The following is a 21,462-nucleotide window of genomic DNA, read 5'->3' on the forward strand; positions in this document are numbered from 1 at the left end:
ATAGGGTTATTTTAAAGATAAATGAGATAATGTACAAAAAGCACTTAAAATAGTGCCTGCCCCGCTGCAAATGCTCACGGCATTTTAGCTATTGCTGTGTTTTTTTTTAACTCCTTTTCCTCAAACTGTTCTCTTGCACCTGCCGTTTTGTTGAGGACAATTAAGGCAAAGAACAAGTAATAACCCATGTAAGAGAACATAAGCTTGAAGCAGGAGGAGAACCACCTTAAAAATGATGGACGCAAGAGATGGTAACCAAATCAAAATGATTGTTTTCAATCTGCTTGTCACCTCTGCGAGCCCTGTGGACATCTTCCAGGAATAACACACATGTAGTTAAAAGGAAAATAATCCTTGTTTAACAACTCTTAGGAATGTCAAGAAAGTGCTTGGCTCTTTTGGGAGAGAGAAAGCACTGCAAAAACAGTCACTCAGTTTTTGTGAACGAGACCTTCAGACCTCTCAGATCACAAGCAACATGGACAAGTCTCCAGGAGGAAAGGCCAGTACAGCCCGAGACGTGGCCCAGCCGCAGAGCAACGTGCCAGGGACTGGGAGATTTATGCCTCTGTGCATTTTTGATTCACATCTATAATATGGAATGTGGGAAAATAAAGGAGTGTAATTTTTGTAGCACTATATTTACATCTATGTGTGTAATAATTTCCATGTTTTAATTAAAAGGCCAGAATATAGAATATAAAATTATTGTTACAAGTATTTTCTCTATACCGTAGTTAAGGAACATGTACTTCACTGTTTGGGTGAAAAACTTTAACATAAAATATGAACAAAGAATCTTGACCTTGCCAAATCTCTTTTTGTTTTGCTTTGCTTAATTGAAATACAAATGATAGTATTTGTAAACATTATAAAAGTATCATATGGAGTTAATTAAGAGAGTAATTTTTCAAAGCAATTATTAGAATAGAACCACAAACAGTAACTATGGTACATTTTGAATATTTTACCAAATGAGTTCTTTTTTAAATGATGACCACTGTAATTGCTTTGTTAAAAACAGGCAGAAACAAAATAAAACTAAACAATAATGAAACACCTAAAGATCGTTAGGGGAACACACCTTCCCTTGCTGTGTACTCGTTATCTTCAATTATTCGAGCGAGGCCAAAATCTGCAATTTTGCACATGAGTGACTCGGAGACCAGGACATTAGCTGCTCGTAGGTCTCGGTGAATGTAGTTCTTCCTCTCGATGTACGCCATTCCTTCTGCGATCTGAAAACAGAAAATTATTGTCATTTTCGATTTAGGGTAGGCCATCATAGAGGGCCATCAAGGAAAACCAAAAAACTGATGAGTTCTTGAAATCTTGTCATGTGTATTATCCTGATCATCCCAGTTTTAAAAACAGTGTGTAAACTGCAATCACTGTTTTAAATCCTTTCTAAAATAATTGCTCCCAAATCGCCAATGATGGTAATCACGTCTCAACATGATCTTTTAAACAGCTACACATCTCAACATTTTCTAAAGTGTGGAGAATCTTTTTAAGATCCTACTAAATTCTTGCAGGTAGATATACAGATATTGGTACTCAGTTTTTCAAGTGAGAAAACATGAGCTGAAGACATGCTAATACAAGTGAGTTATTAGGGTATCAAGAGCCAGATGTCCTTGGTCAGCAGCATCCTCACCGCCAGGTTAATCAACAACCCACGGAACCAGTTCTCCAAGTTCTCCCTGCACGTCCCTCCAGGATGACCAGACCGATTCACTAGGACAACAGAGCATGGTGGCAGGAAAGAATTCAAGATTTAAACAAAACAGTAAAATGGGGAGGTGAAACTACTATTCATTGCTCACTAGAAAATTGGGTTTTTAAGGAAAGCAGTACCAAAATATAAAGATAAGTATCTAAAAGAGAAGAAGGGAGAAAGAGAAAGAGGTGGGAGGGAGGGAGGGAGGGAGAGAGAGAGGGAAGAGAGGGAAGGAAGGGAAGGAAAGGAAGAGAAGAGAAAAGAAAAGAGAAAAGGAAAAAAGAAAAAGGGAGAGAAAGAAAAAGGACGCACACCAAGTAGCTGTATCCGGTGACAAGTTAGATGGAAACTCTAACTAGGATCATGTCACAGAGGCATGAATGTATTCTGCCATGAATTCCAGGCTCAGAGAGAAGCCGAGACTACTACCCCCACTCATTTGCAACATTATCCCTCATTATGGCTCAGTTCAAACTCCAGGTTCAGCCAGACCATGTTGCTTAGCAAAGGTGTATCTCCTCAGTACTGGGTATGCTTCTCCTTGACCGACGCCTGGAATGCCTCTTCCCCACCTCGGCCAATCCCTTGGCTCACCTTCTGCCCAGTGGGCCTTCCCTGAACTCCTTTTGGATAAGTTCTCTTGCTCCACACCCAACCGCACTGGTCAATTTGTACAAAAACCATTAGCACGTACTGATGATAGCTGCGTCATTATTTTAATGCTGTTTAATGTGCTTATTGTTGTCATGCCAACATACAGACAGTAAACACCTCTAGGGCAGAAGCCACACATAATATTTCTTCTGTTCTCACTGGTATCTATTAGAACCTTCAAACTTTTTATCTAACCTCTTCTCAGCCAAAGAAAGTTCTTTGGGAAATGTGCTGGGTTTTCAATGCTACCAGAACACTGTGTTGTTGGCACACAGCTGCAGGAATTTGGCAGATGATATTTTTGTAGCCAAAGGATCAGTTAGCAGCAGGTCAGCCCAGCAGTTTGCATCTGACCTACTGTCCTGAACAGAGAAAATCATAAATCAAAAAGAACAAGAGTGGTCTGACTTCTGTCTTTAGTAGAAAAGACAGTTTAATAAAGTACAGCTTCTATCACCAGAAATACCACGTGTGGCACTCAAGCACCGCCCGTACCATGGAGACCAGGCTGCTATGTGACGCTGCCCGGTGATCTTGGAGTCTAGTCACTGCCTAGCCACCTTGGCCAGCCCTCACTTCCGTAAAGGTTTGGGCTACCACATTTTAATCCTTTGTGCAAGTCCAACCAGGCCACTCCCTGCTTAAAACTAGCCTCAAGACAATGTCCAAATTGTCGCTAAGGCCCTGTAGGACCTGGCCTGTGCTTAGCTTTCCCACCTCTTCACTGTGACTGTCTCCTCTTCTGTGTCCCGGCTTTCACACCTGCCTCTGCTTGGAACATTTGCTCCCTGCCCCTTTCACCTGGCCAATTCATTCTGCAGGTCTCGGCTGCGAGGTCACTTCAAGGAGCCCTGCCTGACTCTCCTCCTCTGATGTGTGTGATCCCAGGGCTCCCTGCTCCTCACCTGTTTACGATCATGGCAGGAATGGAAACCCCTTAGGGCAGGTGTAGTGTGCGCACATTTCTGTTCTTGGGCATTGATGTAACATTCCAATAACTGTATGCAAACTGGGCCAGGAACCCGAAAGAACCAAGGTTGGCTGCGACCCCAATTTAGGCCTGAAATTGACGTTGACGGAAGCAATGAGGAAGCTGTGCGGAGATGCCCCTGAGGATGCTGACTGACCCGCAGGTGGCTTAGTGGCCCTGACAGGGCCTCTAAGACATGGCACCATGGACCCACATCGCTCTCATTCTTGGTGCCGGATTTTAATGATCAACTCATTAATTAAAGTGTTCTGGGAACTTGTGGGTAAGGTTTTAATCACACCTACTCCAGTTCGGCATTTACACAAATCTGAATGCATTTTTAAAACCGATTCTCTGAAATAACAGACTTGCCACAAGCCCAGTTTACTTTGGCTTTCTTTTCTATGTCAGAGTGCTTCAAGGAGCTCATATTCCAAACAATAATAACAGTATTCACCAGACCAAGATTCAAAACACTAGCACTAGCCAAGTTGAATAAATAATAGACATGGGAGCAAAATAAAAGCTTTCAGATATGACTTGCCTTTGAGGTCATAAAAGACTACAGTTTTCTTATATAAAAATTATTCTTTCCCTGGTCTGTATGTATTGTCCTTTCTTGTTGTTGTTTTTTTTTTTCAAAAAAAAACCTTAATTTTTTTTTTTATTTTTTTATTTTTGGTTATATTTACTTTGGCTGAAGTAAATCCGGCTCTATTTTGCAACAGCAGGAAGAAATCAGAGACCACTTTGGCTAATGGAATCTAGGACTAAATTTTCTGTCATGGAATACCTTCTTCCTCCCTGAGGCCACTTAGTCTAACAGTTGTCAGCACTGCAGACAGAGCTGTCACATATATGCATCACACCAAGGCTCAGCTGTCCATGGGGACCCAGGGAGAGGGGAGCGCTCCATTAGCTCAGCAAGGCTGATCATGAAGCAAGTTATGTGGAATCACTCAGGTCTCATGAGGAATGGATCTGTGATTCAGTAGACTGTTTTGTACTCACAGATATTTTTACTGTAATGATGAAGTGAGGTAGGCTGATGATTGATAGGTAGGAAGGTAGATAGATAGGCATTAATAACCACTACATCTCCCACTACTAATTGAGCACTTATTATGTACTAGACACTGTATTATATCCTTTATCCCCACTTCATGTTTCATCTGAGTAACAGATCTACCAGGTAAGTTTTATTTCCATTGCACAGAGGCAAATGAACCTTAGAGAGGTACAAGAACCTGCTGGAAGCCACAGACTGAAGGAAAGAGCCAGATTTACACCCAGGTGTGTCTGGCCTCAATACCCACACTCTCAACACATTCCAGAATGTCACATCAGCCCAAATTTCATCGCTTAGGTGAAATCTCCCCAGGTAGAGTTTAGAATATCCATCTCAGGAAGTACATACAAGCATAGTTTGGGTTGTCTTTGTCTAGAACAGTGTTTCTCAATCTTTTTTCATTATCATCCCCTAAGGAGAAAAGTTTAAATTTTAAATTTTAATTAAAGTTAATTTTTCCTTAACAGCAGAAAATAAACACCAAGAACTAAGATTATGTCAGGTAGGTTTGAGCTTTGGAGACCCACAGACTGTTGTAATATCTAAGGTTTCCTGATTCGTCAGGAACCAATTTTCACTCCTTTGGGGGCATTCATGCCCCTATTTTGAATGCTTGGCCTAGCAGATGCTAAATCGAACAAAGAAGATTTAAAGCCAGTTTTGCCCTGTGACTCAAAAGAGGGAAATAAGATGGATGATGATATATGCTTGGCTTGGGTAAAGTTAACACTCTGACAGAATGAAAACAACCAGGCTAAAATTAAGCAAAAAAACCCTCTTTCATCCAAATAGCCCTATATGTTATGGCATATATATATATATATATGGTGGTAATTGTCATTCCCTTTGGAACTTTGATGGGGCTGAAAGGAAATTGCTTTCCCAGAGTCACACCATAGGTTAGTGCAATGGTTTGGAAGTGAAATTAATTTCCCTTCTGTGCAGTTAGTGGTATAAATAAGTTTTAACCCTTAGGCCAATATTTCTTAACTCTGGTTGTGTACGTGGGGAGCTTTGAAACAATACCACTACTTGGGCCTCATCCTAAACCAAGTAAAACTGAACCGAGAGGAGAGGGGCCTCCGCAGATGATTCTAACACGCAGTCCAAATGGAGACCTGCTCTAGGCCCTTGCAACACTAAGTGGGGTCCTCGGACCAGGAGCAGCGCTGACATCACCTGGGAGCTCATTAGAAGTGTGGCATTTTGGACTCTGACTCTGATTTATTCCATCAGAATCTGACTTTTAACAAGATCTCTGGGTGATCTCTATGCACATTAAAGTTTGAGAAGCACTACACTAGGTCATATACTTTTAAACCTAAGCTATTTAGGATTTCAAGTTCTAGATCGATTGGAACAAAATCTTGGTTTCAGCACGTTGCCTACAAACCACCTCACAAGTGGATTGTTATCCTCAGAATGCTTGGGAAAGGAAGTCCCAGTGTGATTTAGCTCAAGAGAAGGACGGAGATGTGCTCAGCCAGAAGTAAGGGCCCAGGCCAGAAGGCGGAGGTGTCACGTGGGTGCGGGGCAAGGTACAGGCCCAAATGACAGAGGGGCTGGGAACACCTTGTTCACCTTGCTCAGTCTGGGTTCATCAACAGCTTGGATCGTGTGTCTTGAGCTTCTGTCTGTCCTATAATTTGGGAGGACTCCTTTGGCCTCACAGCTCAGAGGCAGGGGACCCTACTGTCTCTCCCTCTCTATCATGGCCCTGGGGCTGGGTCATTACGTAGAGGGTTTGGCAAACCGATTTAACCTTTAGGTTTTAAATCATCTGAGGTGCTTCTCTTCATCTTGGACCATGCCAGGATCATGATGCCAGGCCCAGTGATGTGGGAATATGAGAAAACCTCGACTTTCTAAACCACCTGCCAATGCGAAAGAAGTTTCGCAACTAAAAATGTCTCATCTTGATGAGCTAATTTCTAACTCTGAAAATTTGAAGAGAAAGGCATCCCTATCACCTAAAATAAGAAGACAATGTGAGCGATGTTTTGTACTCCTGGTTTAAAGTGAACTGATTTAGGTTTAGATGTGCTTTGCATTTCTTGTGCTCTTCAGCTCAAACGGCATGGAGAACATACACTTCTTAGTTCCTCTTTTTGTAACTTCAGTGGAAATATATGATGACATTTTATCCCTTTGATGTTCGTGTGTGTGTGTGTGTGTGTGTGTGTGTGTTGCTGTCCTGGGAAAACAGAAAGGAACCACTAGGTAAGAGAGTGGGCCACTGGGATCCCAACCTGAGCTCGTAACCCAGAGGGGTTCTGGTGAAATTTCAGGTATCTAGTACCCAGTGAAAGTTCTAGGCACACAGAAGATATTGAAAATGATGTTTCCTGAGTTAAAGGGCACAATCTAATCTTGTCAGGTGTAAAGAAACAGACTCCTAGTCTCATGCCATGCAAGTATTCCCGAGAGGCCTTTCAAAAGCACTGTGAGGAGAACAGGAGTTCGCTGTCAGCTTCCACGAACTGGAGAACTGACAGGGCTAGAAGCACACATGTGACCAAAGAGAGAAGTACGGTATTAACGACCATCTGACCCAAGTATTCAGGCCTGCCTCTCCCACAACTGGTGTAGAATAGGAAGTGTCAACCCTCCTGACAGATGTACCCTCTAAGGTCCACAGCAAATTAGAAAAAGGTACCACTTCCTCCAGGTGGAGGTGACCCACCTATCTGGGCTGATGGGTGAGCTGGACTGGGGGTGGGTTTCAGTCCCTCATCAGCATCTCCGAGCCATTATGGACACACTTGACATGTTAATGTCACCACTGCTTGTCTATTTTTCAGTATATCCATATCTACATGCATGATTTTATACACTACACAAATACACACAAACCTGTGGAAAGTTTTCAGAACCCCAACATTTCATAGCATTACCGCTTCTGCTCCCTCTGCTCATCATTGCCTACCATGCACACACACACACACACACACACACACACACACTTACATATGTGCACACTTATGATGGGGACAGGGTGCGGACAGAACACAAATCTGGAGTCCTATTTACTTTGCAAATAAATTTTTTTCTAGGGTACAAGATCAGAAACATTAAGTTAGACCAAAGTTTTCAGAAGCATTTGAATTGAACATAAGTCATTTACATTACCTGTCCTATATCAATGTTTAAGTAGAAAGTCTGTTTATATTCCCAAAATGATTAGTAAATGTCGTGGGCAGTCTCAGCAGACCATCCTCACATACGCCAGCCTGGACTGCTCTAAGGCAGGCAACGTAGGTCCGTCCCTCTCAGTGAAGTACAGCTTTGCTCAAGTACATTTATTGAGAAGAGTTGCCAGTGACCTACTAGGGGCTCACAGTACAGCTATGCCTGGGGCAGGAAATACCTAACAACTTGGCCCTGGGATATATATATATAAGATGGAGTAATTTTATATGGAATACAACTCTAGAGAAAAAAAATCTTAATCATGTTTTACATACCAAGGCAGAGTTCAAATAATGCCCCTCGCAAGTGACTTTCTTTGCGAGTGATGACCTCAGAGGTCACCCATCGTTTCCTGTTCTTCCCAGAAGTCCAACCAGAAACCTGTGAACCCCAGCATCCCACACAGTACACCGAAGCTTCCAGCAGGCTGCCTCCCACACAGGCTCAGGCTCTGAGTCACCAGGAGCCTTCCTTCTCATGCGTGTGCTCTGAAGGATTTGCTCAGCACACATCCTGGGCTGCTTTCACTGGAGAACTTGAGTGATGCTTTGGACAAATAACAAAATGTTCCTGTGGATGGCCTTGCTCTCCAAGTCTTGCTTTAGTGTCCTTGTGTCCATCATAATGACTATCACTATTCTGAGAAATTGGCAAGTAACAGGCTATCTGGCTCAATGAGTTACTCTTTATTTTAATGAGAAGAAACCCACACTTGAGTCAGATGATGGAGGACTAAAGGGATGAAAGGAACCTAAATGAGGGAGTACAATGTGATCTCTCAAGCAAAGCTAAAATCTACCCCAGGAAATTCCAGCCTAAATGAGAAACTGGAACTGAAAACTCAACCTGTCTTAGAATTGGCTGGTTGGAAAACATTTGTCATCTAGACAAGCAGTGATAGAAGTTAAACAAGAAACCTGTCAAAGGACAGGAAAGAATAAAAACCTGGTTTTCTTGTTGCTTTACCTGGCCTATTAGGCATTGTTTGCCTCATTCTCTAGATATGTATTTCCTTCCTATGCTTGAGAAAAGTAGAATTCAAACTATTAATTACTTTTAAAAGCCTTAGGAAGCCTACGAAATAATAATAATAACATTAATAATAACAACCTGAACAAAAGAGTAGCAATTGGGTAAAACCTAGAGTCCCTCTGAAGGGTCCTTAATACCAGGGAGCCCCTGGGCTCAATCCCACACTGACCTAAAAAGACCATTTAATCACAACAGAAAATTACAATGTAAAGGAAATAAGGAGTTTGCAAAAAGAAATGTTAAGCAAGAACACATCTCATCTGTACTCCAAATGTGACAGCAGTTGTGTTATTTCACTTGACAATTTTTACAGAGCACTTTCCTATCTCTTACTATTCACTGATCCTCCATCCTCCATCCCTACACTCTTTAATCCATAATTTGGATGGAGGAAGGGATGGAAAAGAGAGTTCATTCTTGCTATGTTTTGGGGTCAAAATTTCTTAGAAATTTTGTTTTAGCTTTATTGATTATAATATTCTTCTTTATTCATCTTTTCCAAGCAAAACTGCTAAGAAATAATGAAGTCTATTACTTTGATTATGCTGGTGATGACGATAGCTACCACATACTGGCTGCTTACTCTGCCTAGAAGTCTTGCTGGGCATTTATAATCTTTAAAACAAGCCTATGAAGTAGCCAATACTCGTAGTAAAGATGAGGAAGCTGAGGTTTAAAGAAGTTAAGTTTTTTCCTAGACAGATTTGGATTTTAATCTAAGTCTGGCTGGTTCCACCACCAATGCTTTTAACCATTCATCCATATTGGTGGCTTCTTCCTTTAAAAAGAGGAACACACAGTAGAATGTTCACAAGTTGAAGGCAGGAACGAGGAGGGAAAAGAGAAATAAGAAAACTAGAAAATTTAAAAAGTGGCCACGTTAAAGTTTGCAGTCTGTCATAGTTTCATAGCTCAAAGATGAGAGCAAAGTTTGGTATATACAAACTTATGGCTGGTCAGGTTTCTGTGACTTGTCAAAATATAATCAATCCAATAGCACACAAGGACCCACAACGCCTCAGGGGGACATGACTTCCATAAAGATAGCTTCACTGAAGAATCACTTTAATCAGTAAGTTTCCATGGAAGGGATTCAACTTCATTCAAGTCTGAAAAATTTGTCAGTTAATTCCCACAGACTTTCTCTAGCAAAAACGTATTGGACCATTTCACACCCATTATGATGGCTATTATAAAAACAAGCAAGCAAGCAAACCAACAAAACAAACAACAAAACAAAAAAATAAGTGCTGATGAGGTGTGGAGAAATTGAAACCATTGCGCATTGCTAGTGGGAATGTACTGTGTTTCCCTGAAAATAAGACCTAGCCAGGCCATCAGCTCTAATGCGTCTTTTGGAGCAAAAATTAATATAAGACCTAGTCATAAGACCCGGTATTATATTATATTACATTACATTACATTACATTACATTATATTACATAAGACCCGGTCTTATATAATATTATATAAGACTCAGTCTTATATTATATTAAAATAAGACCCCATCTTATATTAATTTTTGCTCCAAAAGACGCATTAGAGCTGATGGTCTGGCTGGGTCTTATTTTCGGGGAAACACAGAAAAATGGTGCAACAGCTATGGAAAACAAAGTGGTGTCCCTCAAAAAATTAAACATAGATGTACCATATGGTCCCTTAATTCCACTTCTCAGTAGATACCCCAAAATACTGAAAGCAGATATCTGTATAATATCTAACAGATATCTGTATACTCCTGTTCATAGTAGCATTATTCACAATAACCCAAAGATGGAAACAACCCAAGTGTCCATTGATGGATGAATGGATAAACAAAATGTGCTACATCTACATACAATGATTGAATATTATTCAGTCATAAAAAGAAATAAAATTTTGACACATGGTACAACATGCATAAACCTTGAGGACATTATACAAAGTGAAATAAACAAGGACAAACAAATATCGTATGATTCCACACATATGAGGCACTTAGAGTAGTTAAATTCACAGACAGAAGATAGAATGGTGATTGCAAAGGGCTGGTGGGAGGAAGAATGAAGAATTAGTATTTAACGGGTAGATTTTCAGTCTGCAATAAGTAAAGAATTTCTGGAGATGGATGGTGGTGAGGGGTGCACAACAATGTGAATGTACTTAATACCACTGAACTGTGCACTTAAAAATGGCTGAAATAGTAAATTTTATGCTATGTATATTTTACCACAATTAAAAAATACAACTACCCTGGAAGTTTCCAGCTGCAGGAACTGGCAGAAGCTTGCTGCAGGGAGAGCAGCCAGCACTCGTCTCCCACATCTGTGGCAGTGCGGCTTACGACCAAGGAAAGGGTTTGGCAGCTGGTGGTGGCACACTGGATGTGAGTGCCAATACACACCTGAGCAGGACCAGACCAAACTGAGAAGTGGTCAAAGCTCCTCCCTTATCACTTCTTCCCTCCTAGGCTGCTCCTCAATCCAACCTCAAATAAATCTGGCCATAGTGTGAATACATAATTAGGGATTGCAGGAAGTAGAGAGATTACTGGTAACGCTTCAGAAGATACCTGGACAGTTATGACTCTGGGTCAGACTTTAGAATGAATCGAGTTGGGTTTATATAAAATGAAGACAAGTTTCTTCTTAAAACCTTAAGTTTTCCACTCAGCAAAATGGTGAAAATAATATCAACCTGGTAGAGTCCTGATGAGATTGAAAAGGAGAATACTAAAGTTCTCAATGCAAGACAGATATTGTTACTATCATTAATATTAATACTACCATTATTAATAAAAGGACTAACATCCATATTTGGTTCATACTGACAAACAGTAGAACTGATCTTTTACAGCCAAGGACAGTTGGTGGGAAGTCGCCCACAGGTACACAAGTGCAGCCTCAGGCACGACGTCTCCCTTTTGCTGAGTGGCCACCACCAACCTTGGGAGAAGCCAAGTTCGGGACTCTGCTTCCATTTAGTGTGACCAGGCTCCCTTGTACCAACCGCCTAAGTAAAGAGGTATCTGTCAGTGATCCACACTCTTCCCATTCACGAAAGAGACTCACCACTTGTGTACATTCAGGACAGGACACTGAATAAATGACACTCTAGGATTAGAAATCTCCTTTGCTTACTGTCCCCTCTTCTAGCTACTGAAGTGACCTAAATGACCTAACACTTGATCTGTGCCTAATGAGCCATGCTTGTCACTTTGAAAGGAGAAGGAAGCAAAAAGCTCTCAACTTATTCCACTGATGGGAAAAAAAGAGAAAAGCCAATGGCTCTTCTTTCTATGGTTTTGCAGGATAGGAGTAGAATGTGATCTGACCCAACATACCCTAAAACAGCTCAAACTGAGAAACAATTCACTCTATTAAAATGCCAAATTTTGCTCAGTGAAAACAAGTCGTGAATGTCAAGAGACTTAAATACCTGACTCTGGGTGGTGAACACACAATGTGAGATACAGGTGATGTATTACAGAATTGTACACCTGAAATCTGTGTAACTTTACTTATAATTGTCACCCCAATAAACTTCAATTAAAAAAAAGACTTACAAACATTCATACTCTGATCTTGTTATGTGGCTGCTGGGGGATGAGTGGGGCTGGAACCACAGTAAGGAAATAAAGTAAAATAAGTAAATGTTTGTCCACAGAAATGTTTTGTGTTGTTATTTATATTAGTGAAAAATTTGAGATTCTCCAAATGTCTATAAGGGAATGTTAAGGGAATCATGATACAGATATAGGAATATAATACTATATTGTAATAGGTACATGCATGTTTATGAAGAGTTTTTAATAAAATGAAAAACTATAATATTCAGATTGATACATACAAAACAGCACATACAGTACAAACCTAATGTGTAATGAAAAGAAAATTGAAAAGGATGGATGGTGATGTGCTAATAGAAAAAAATGGGCCAAGGGCTTAAAGAAAGAGTTTCCAGAAAAACTGTAAAGAAAGAATAAATATAGGAAAAGGTGCATAACCTCATTTTTATTAAATAAACACAAATTATAATAATGAAATACTCAATTTGACCTATCAGACTTGATTAGAGAGTGTTAATAAGACCCACTTTGGACAAGGGGATGAAGCAAAAGGTACTTTTTTTTTTTTTTTTTTTTTGGAAAAACTTTTAGGAATAACTTTCAAAATTTAAAATGTATGCACACTTTTGGTAAAGTAGATCTACAACTTACAATTTACCCTTCAAGCATACTTGCATAAGTATACAAACATATATAAAGATCATTACCACACAATATTTGTTACAGTAAAAAAACAAAACAAACAAAAAACCCCAGAAAACAATGCAAATGCCTATCAATAAGAGAAGAGTTAAATAAGTCATAGGACACCTATGTAGGAGAATACCAAGCAGCTTTAAAAGAATGAGAAGGCTCTCTGTATTGATATGAAAAGATAGCCACGATATATTAAGCTATAAAGTTGCAACATGATATTTATTATACAATCCCAGCTCTGGGCGGGGAGGCCATAATCTATGATGGTATCTGGAAGGGTCCATTAGAATTGTTCAAATTGGGGCTAAGGAGTCAGGGTATACAGTTTTTAGTTTTTAAGTCATAGAATAATTTGACTTTTCCTTTTTTTTAATCCATTATAATGCTAATGTTTTTAAAAATCATTAGAAACACAAAACACATATCATGAGAACACAACAGAAATGCTTGTAACAGTTACCTTTGGAATCATAGGATCTGAAGGTTTTTTTTTTTTTTAATTTTTGAACAATTCTATAATAAACACACACTGACTTCTGGTAAGAAAAAAAGAAACCCTATATTTTAAAATGAGATCTGATACAGATTCACATTTTCCAAGAATTTCCCAGAGCATGAACACTTGTTTTATGCATATAGCTTTAAACTTTGAAAGACTTCCCCGATTATTCACTAAGTATATATTCACATTTATGTAATCATATCAATACATACGAGTATATATGCCACAATGGGTTAACAGAAAACAGCTAGGGGTATAATTTAGAGTTCTGGTCACTTGTGGCTTCACTAGGATGCTACGCCTGTAGGACACTCATATATTAAGAGGACAATGTACTTCTGAGGCAGGGTCTTCCATTAGCCTACGAGGACTGTCATTCATTTGTCCATCCATTTACACAGTCCTGCCTGCCTGCTAGGAGCCCAGCCCCATTCCAGATGCAGCAGGCAACTAAACACAGTCCTGCCCTATGAGGTTTACTTCCTAATGGGGCAGAAAGAACAGAAAGAAAAGAACACATCAGCAAATAGATATACACGTCACACAGCTAAGACATGAAAACACATAGTAGGCACATGCATTATATTTCAACTCCAACAAAATACCTTAAAGAACTTGAGTTTTGTCAGATAGAAAGAATTCCCTTGCAAGGCCTGACCTCTAGCTCTGAACATGATCCGAGTTATTTGTCCTGTGACAAATTTAAAGGAAGTCTGTAACGAGAACGGATAAATTCCAAATACACCTAAACAGATTTACTATAATCTTTATTTATACTTCAACCCTTCTGAAATGAGCTTTCAAAATAATGGAGGCTGTGAAGGTTTGCTCTCTACAGCTGCTCATGCATTTTCCTTTTCCTAAGGATATGGGGCAGGAGGGGGATAGGGAGTGCTGGAAATGACCGAACTGGAGGAAGAAGCACTGTCAAGCATTTTGCTCAGCAGGTAGAATTATTCCATGCCTAATGATATGGGGAAACAATTACTGAGCTTCACTAACTTTAAGTAATGAGAGAACTATAATTCCTCCCTAGCCGCTACAGCTGTAGGATGAGGAAAACCAGCTTGCCTTTAGAAGATGTAAGACCTAGGAAAAGGCTCACTCACTTAGTTCATCACATTCTCAATGGAAGTGCTTTCCAGACTCATCCCAGCCTTCAGGACACCTGCAGCTTGTCCTGGGCCCCACAAATCTATAGATTTCAAAGGAGAGCCCAAGGTGAGTCTTATGTGAGGCAAGTAAATGAAACGCTGCAACACAGATTTCCATACAAATAAGAGAATAGAAAATGTACGAAAAGACTGAACTTCTGAACGATAATCTATGACAAGACTGACAGTGCAGGTGAATAGCCATTATGGTGCCTTCAGGTCATATTCTCTCAGTGAGGGAAAGAGCAACTGAAGGATTGAGAGGAGGAGGGTGTAGATCTGATTTATGTTTTAAAAGCAGCACTCTGGCTACGGTGTTACAAATGGGCTCTGGAGGAAGCAAGAGTTGAAGCCCAAGGCTAGAACTAGGTAATTCATCCTGAGAGAGTCCAACTTCGGTCAGAGTAACAGCGGTAGAGGACTTAGGAATGTGAATCTATTTAAAAAGTAGAATCAAATGAATTTGCTTAAGGATTGGATATGTAACATAAGAGGAGTCAAGAATGATTTCAAGGTGTGAGGCGTGACAACTGGAAGACTGGTGTTACCATCAATAAAACGGGAAAAAGACGGGGACGGGGCGTGGGGGGCAGTTTTGGAGGAAGGACAAGCACTCAGCTTGGGAAGTGTTCGGTTTGACATGTCTGACACACATCCACATGGAGATGCTGAGTAAGCAGCTAGCCCTGGGGAGCAGTTTGGGCTAGAGATATAAACTTCAGGGTGGTCAGAGTACAGACAGTTGTACTGGATCAAACAGTGTCCCCTCTAGTCAAATTCATGACCATCTGGTCCCTCAGAATGGGACCTTATTTGGAAATAGAGTCTTTGCAGATTTAATTAGTTAAGGATCTCAAAATGAAAAATTATATCCTTGATTTAGGGTGGGTCCTAAATCCAATGAGCCGGGTGTCTTTATAAGAGAATGGCAGAGGGAGATTTGAGACACGTGGTACAGGGTAGGGGCCATTTGAAGAAAGAGGCAGAGATTGGAGTGATGTTGCCACAAGCCAGAGAACACCAGGAGCCACCGGAGGTGGAAGAAGCAAGGAAGGAATCTCTCCTAGAGACTTTGGAGAGAGCACGGACCTGCTGGGACATTTAGGACATCCAGCCTCCAGAACTATGAGGGAATAAATTCCTGTTGTTTTAAGACACCCAGTTTATGGTAATTTCTTATGGTCGCCCTAGAAAAGTATAATAACACAAAGCTTTCAAAGAGATCACTTAGTCACTTAGGAGGGGAGTATGGAGAAAGAGGGGTCCAAGGGCTGAGCTCTGGGATCTTCCAATGTTTAAATATTGGGAGATGAGGAGGAAATGGCCAGGAAGGTGGGAGGGAAACCAGAGAAGGATGCCCCAAAAGTCAAGTGCAGACAGTGTGTCTGTGAGGAGAGACCAACTGCACCAAACACTGCTGATGGGCCACCTGAAAAGGGGCTAAAGAATGACCTTGGACCTAAGTGTCATGGGGATCACCGATGACATGTCAAGGGCTGTTTGGTGGAGTGGAAGTGGGTTCAAAAGAGAGATGTGGAGAAATGGGAAGACTTTATTATAATTCCTACGGGAGTGGTACAGAAATGGGGGGGGGGGGGAATGCTAATACAGAATTTCTAGAACAATGTCTTGAAATGGCAAGAAAGCATAGGACCTGGTGTATAATGCAGGTGGCTGTCACAACAGGAAGTTGGGAGTGTGTGTGGGCTCTCTGCAGATGGCTTCTCCTTTCTCAGGGAAAGAGACAGCCAGGTTATCCACAGACAGGGGGAAGGGGAAGGAGGACTTAAGGTCTGGGGACAGAGGAAAAGGAGAAGGTGAGAAATAGTTGTCGAAGAGAGTGTGTGAATGGGATTTCTAGGCCCCTTGGTTACTGGTCTTGAATCAGAAGTGCAAAAAGCCAGTATGTCACATCAACGCTGGTCACCGCAGTTGTGTGGATGCAGGAGTAAAAGAGGTAAAGAGCTGGATGACAAAGGCAGAGGGGCAAGTGGGTATACAGAAGCTAGGTAAGGAGAGAGGAGGTGGGTGGAGGTGGAACAGGTAGAAGGTTTAATGGCTTGGAAGGGCTGGGAAGGGGCTGCAATTGTTGGAGTAGGGGTCCTAAAGAGTGAGCCAGGCAGCGGGGAGGCGACAGGCTGGAATGGGAGTCGCGATGGAGTTATTGGTCATAAGCATAAAGTAGCTGAGGGTTGTGAGGACAGCATCCTGGAGAAGAGGAAGAAGCACAAAGGCCTCTGTCTGAAGGTCTATCTGCATCACCACTGTGGACAATGGCAGCAGATGGAGAGGGAGTGGGCCCGAGCCGTAGTGCAGCAGCGGGAAGAAGTGCCCAGGGATCCGAGGATGGTGGCAGCGGGGGCCTCAAGGAAGGGGGATCCTGGTGGGATCAGAAGATCTGAAAATGGTGCAGAGGACAAAGGATGTATGACTGCCTTGTCATACATCAAGATCTCAGCTAAAACTCACTATCGATCCTGCGTGCCAACACTAGCGTAAATGTGATCTTTATCAACAAATGTGCAGGTAGTTCTCCACCATGGCATTACCCAGATAACTATGTTCTAGACACTGGGGGACATGTGTATGGAATAATTAACAAGAGCTGGAAATCCTGACTTGTCAACGAAGAATCTGCCAGCCCCATCATCACCCGAATTTCAGCATCATCGCCTCTGCCAGCTCATGCAGGCGCAGATGCAGGGCTGTCCCGATGCCAAGGAAAAGGCCACAGAGGACTTGAATGACACTCTAAGAGTAAAACTTGTTCATTTTTGCATTTTTCCCAAATTAAATGCATCCACCATGGACTTCAGTGTTAAATATTTCATTTATAATTTTTCATTGCTCCTGGTGTTCTTTACAGAGTATTCAAAACAAAGCATCCCTTTGTCTTTTCATAAAAGCCCAGGTGCTATATTCTAAATCCTTCTTTTCTCACTTTTACTTTATCGATAGGGTAAGTTTTGTGTGGAAAAGTAAACACAGAGGAAGGGGAGGAAGAAATATTACCAGGAAAATATTTTATGGGTAAACACACCTGAATAGTGACTGAGAGAACATTTAAAAAACACATGTCCTTCTAATTACTTCTTCAGAGCTGTCTGAAGCAGAGAAAAAGAATTTCGTGTTTTCAACTAAATATAATAATTTGGCCAATACAGTCATTCAACAAATATTTACTGAGCACCTACTATATACAAGGCACTGTGCTAAGTGCTAGAGATACAAAAATAAACAGGAACTTACCAAAACATTCAAACTGTAGTAAGTGCAATGAAAGAAATGAATAGGAGGCCATGATAGAGAAGCATGGAGTGAGTGGGGCAGGGGGTGGAACTATTTTAGGGCATATGCAGGAGGTGGGACAAGGCCCGGAGAGCAAAGGGGTAGTTTCCAGGAATGGACTGGAAAGAGGCACTAAGACAGGAAAGAGCCTGGTGGGCTCCAGATTTGAAGAAGGCAGGATGCTGGGGAGCTGTGCTCACAGGCATCGGGACTTCTTACAAGTGTGATGGACTCCACTGAAGATGATTAGCTAGGATGCAAAATCATCCAATTCAGGAGGGACCTTGAGTAGTTAAATTCATAGAGACAGATAATAAATAAAAAGCACAGGGGTTGCCAGGGGCAGGGGGAGAGGGGGAATGAGGAGTTAGTGTTAAATGGGTGGGGACTTTCGGTTCAGAAAGTTGAAAAAGTTCTGGAGAAGGATGGTGGTGATGGTTGCACAACAATGTGGACATACTTAATGTCACTTAACTGTACACTGAAAAATGGTTAAAATGGTAAATTCTATGTTATGTATATTTGACCATAATAAAAAAAAAAATGCAAAAATAAATGTACCAAATTGGCTGTTGCGACTCTGTGGAGCTTGGAAAGAGGACAGCAAATAGATAGGAGAAAGACAGTAAGAGTAGGGTTGCCAGGTAAAATACAAAGGGAATACTTCTATTAAAAATTATTCATAGTGTATCCAAAATTCACATACAACTGGGCACCCTGAATTTCCACTTGCCCAATCCAGCAACACTAGGTAAGAGGCAACTGCAATCGTCCAGGTGAAAGATGATGGGCGGGAGAAGGGAGATCTATTTTGGAAGAACAAAGGAGAAGGTTTGCTCGCGAACTGTGGGGTGGAGGGTGAAAAGAAGAGAGAAACATGGAGCCACCAGGGCGCCCATGGAGTCAGGAGGGCTGTGGGAAGCGATTGTCCCAGAAAGCTGGCTGGGAAGACCCTATGGGACCACCACCTGGCCACCAGGACCTCCTGGAAGGAAAGCCACCCCTGCACACTCGGATCTGGGGGACTGGAGGTTGGGGCCTCCCAAGAAGGGGTCTCGGTGTGGGGAGGGACTGAGACTGCATAGTGGCACTCATTGCTGGGGCTCCTCAGGACCCTCTGGCGACCCGGTTTTCTGTCACCTCTGGGTCCCTCGGTCCTTTGGGTAGGACCTCAGGCTGGCTGCAAGGCAGAGATGAGGTGACTCAGGGTACCAGGGAGGCCAGAAAGACAATTTCCTAGCAGGAGACACTGAATCAAGGCTCTGCTATGCTGGGTGGTGGCTGAGAACAGACCACAGTGACACCTGGGAAAATGCATTCCAGGCGCCCAACTGCCCTAGAATAAACTCTTTAGAGTTTATTGCCGTTTAAGACAATAAAGTTGTTAAGAGAAATAAGTTATTGTCTTTTAAGACAACAGAGTTGTTGTCTTTTAAGACAACAAACTGTCCTTAAATTGGGGACGGGGGTCTACTTTTGGTGACTTAATTTAAAATAATTACTACATTTTATGAAACCCCATGAGCAATGTAACACAAACGTCTTGAAGCACATATTGTAAGGATGGGGGAAGAAAGATTTTTTTCTATTGAAGACTACAAAGCCATATTTTGTAAAAGACCAATCATTTAAGTAATTCTTTAAATAATTCTATTTCATGTTTTTTCCTTCATAGAAAAAATCAATTATGAACCTGCTTTGAAAAATAAGGACTATATATAATTCCATTTAAGTAACAATAGAAATAAGCTGTTTCAAGAGTGTGGCTGGGGAGTGTTTGGGGAAGGAATGAGGGCGCAGAGGAAGTGGAGGAGAAAAAAGGAAGAGTAACAGCATGAAGAAGAACCAACCAGGCTTAGAGAGGAAGCTGGGGAGACAGAAAAGGATTCAAGGAATCAGGAGCTGAGGAGAGCCAGCAACAGGAAAGGGAAAGGAGGTCAAGAGTTTGGCTTCCACCTAAACCACTACTCTGAAAATGGGCTAGCCAAGTTCTCCAGGGACTTCTTTGTTGCAAAATCCGATAGCAGTTTCTCCGTTCTGAACGGACCTGTCTCCTCCTTTAGGCTGTCTCCCAGGACCACGCCCCTGGTATCCCCAGGCTGGCATTTGCCCGTGTCTCTCTCGGCCTGTTCCCCAGGGTCCTGCTCTGGGCTGCCTGCCCTCTGCCACCTCCACTCCTTCTCTCTGTGTCCTCCTCACACCCCTGCTGACTGTCCACAGGACCAGCCTCCTGGGACTCTCATCAGCTCTCGTCCTTCTTCCAAACCCCGGACCCTTATATTAGAACATCTGATCACCCAGGACCTCTGACCTGGGTGCCCGTGACACCTCAAAACCAGCACCATAAAACTGATTTCATCAGCCAGCATCCTCCCCACCCACCTAAAGCCTATGCTCATGATGTCAATTGCTCCCCTGCTCACTTCAAACACCCCAGCGAGTGTCATTCTTCACTTTCTCTTTTTGTGCACAAGTGCGATGTGGAGCACCAACTTCACTCATCGCCATGCTCTCCCAGGGACCCCTGGATTCTCGCTTTCCTTCTTCCCTTTTTGTCAGGTTTGTACACTGTGGCCAGGGCAATCTCTACAGCACAGATCTCATGGTATCACATTCCTGCTTTGTTTAATTGCTCCCCATTAGTCTCAGGAATAAGGAACAATCTCCCGCCCAGCAACCTGCCATGGATTCACGGCTCGGGCCACACACCTGCCTCCTGGGCAACACAGGGAAGCCACTTGGTTGAGAAGTTTAATTCTCTCCAGACTCAGTGTCAACTCCCTTGGATTTAGGTCTCCCAGACCAAGGTGCTCTTGGGCTTTGGGTTGGCGGGAGGGGGCAGGGGGCAAGGGAGGGACAGGGACAGGACTGGGTGCTGAGAAATCTAACTCTGAATCTGAAAGTTAGAATTAGTCCTGTCCATTTCAGAGTGTATCCTTTAAAGATGAGCTCTGGTCTGGAACACAGACCCTCCCATTCCTCTTCCATTTCATCTTTCCTAGTCTCAGGTTTAGAAAACAAAACAAATAAAACTATGGGGGAGTGGGGGGGCCCGGAACAGTAACAAAACAAAATTGTGGGAGCAGAAAAGCAGAGCACCCTGCGGTTCTCCAATACTTAAAACAGACCAGTTTCTATAGCGAGCACGTGTGTGCGCGCACGCGCATGCGCGGTGGGTGGGGACGCACGGGTACATACCACAGTAAATACAAACAGCAACCACTGACTGCTCAAAGGTAAAATAAAACTAAAAGAGTAAATATGAGAGATTTGCTGAGTATAATCGTTTTTTGTTTTTCTCAAACACATTTTTTCTCAGTTATCTATAAAACAGTGGACTGCTCCTCCTACACAACTCAAGAGTTAACAATACTTCCAGTTTCCTCATTGTCCATGTCTATCTCTCTCAGTGTCCCTGCTCCCATTCTTTCTACACATTCCCATTTACACCCTCTTGTACACATTTTTTATGCCCTTATGCACCAAGCTCCTTCAAAGACTCCTCCCTACATTCAACTCCTTCCCAGGCTAGCAGGGCTAACCTTGCCTCTTGAGGTCACCTCCTCCAGGAAGCCCACCCTCTTGCTGCTACCCCGACCTAATGAGTTCCATCCTGTTCCACGTGCTCTGAAAGCAGCCCG

The 21,462-nt window shown here is 42.2% G+C and overlaps 1 protein-coding gene across 2 annotated transcripts in view; it reads right to left on the reverse strand.

The window, feature by feature from the left end:
- Positions 1-21,462, reverse strand: part of LYN (LYN proto-oncogene, Src family tyrosine kinase) — a 116,030-nt gene that overhangs the window by 14,083 nt on the left and 80,485 nt on the right. For both annotated transcript variants that reach the window (XM_019711059.3, XM_019711060.3), the window contains exon 11: positions 1,085-1,238. In XM_019711059.3, coding sequence (XP_019566618.3) covers positions 1,085-1,238 — 154 coding nt within the window. The remainder of the gene's footprint in view (positions 1-1,084; positions 1,239-21,462) is intronic.

This window comes from Rhinolophus sinicus, chromosome 7 (genome assembly GCF_057876585.1).
Source record: "Rhinolophus sinicus isolate RSI-liver-muscle chromosome 7, RSI-T2T, whole genome shotgun sequence".
Taxonomy (NCBI): domain Eukaryota; kingdom Metazoa; phylum Chordata; class Mammalia; order Chiroptera; family Rhinolophidae; genus Rhinolophus; species Rhinolophus sinicus.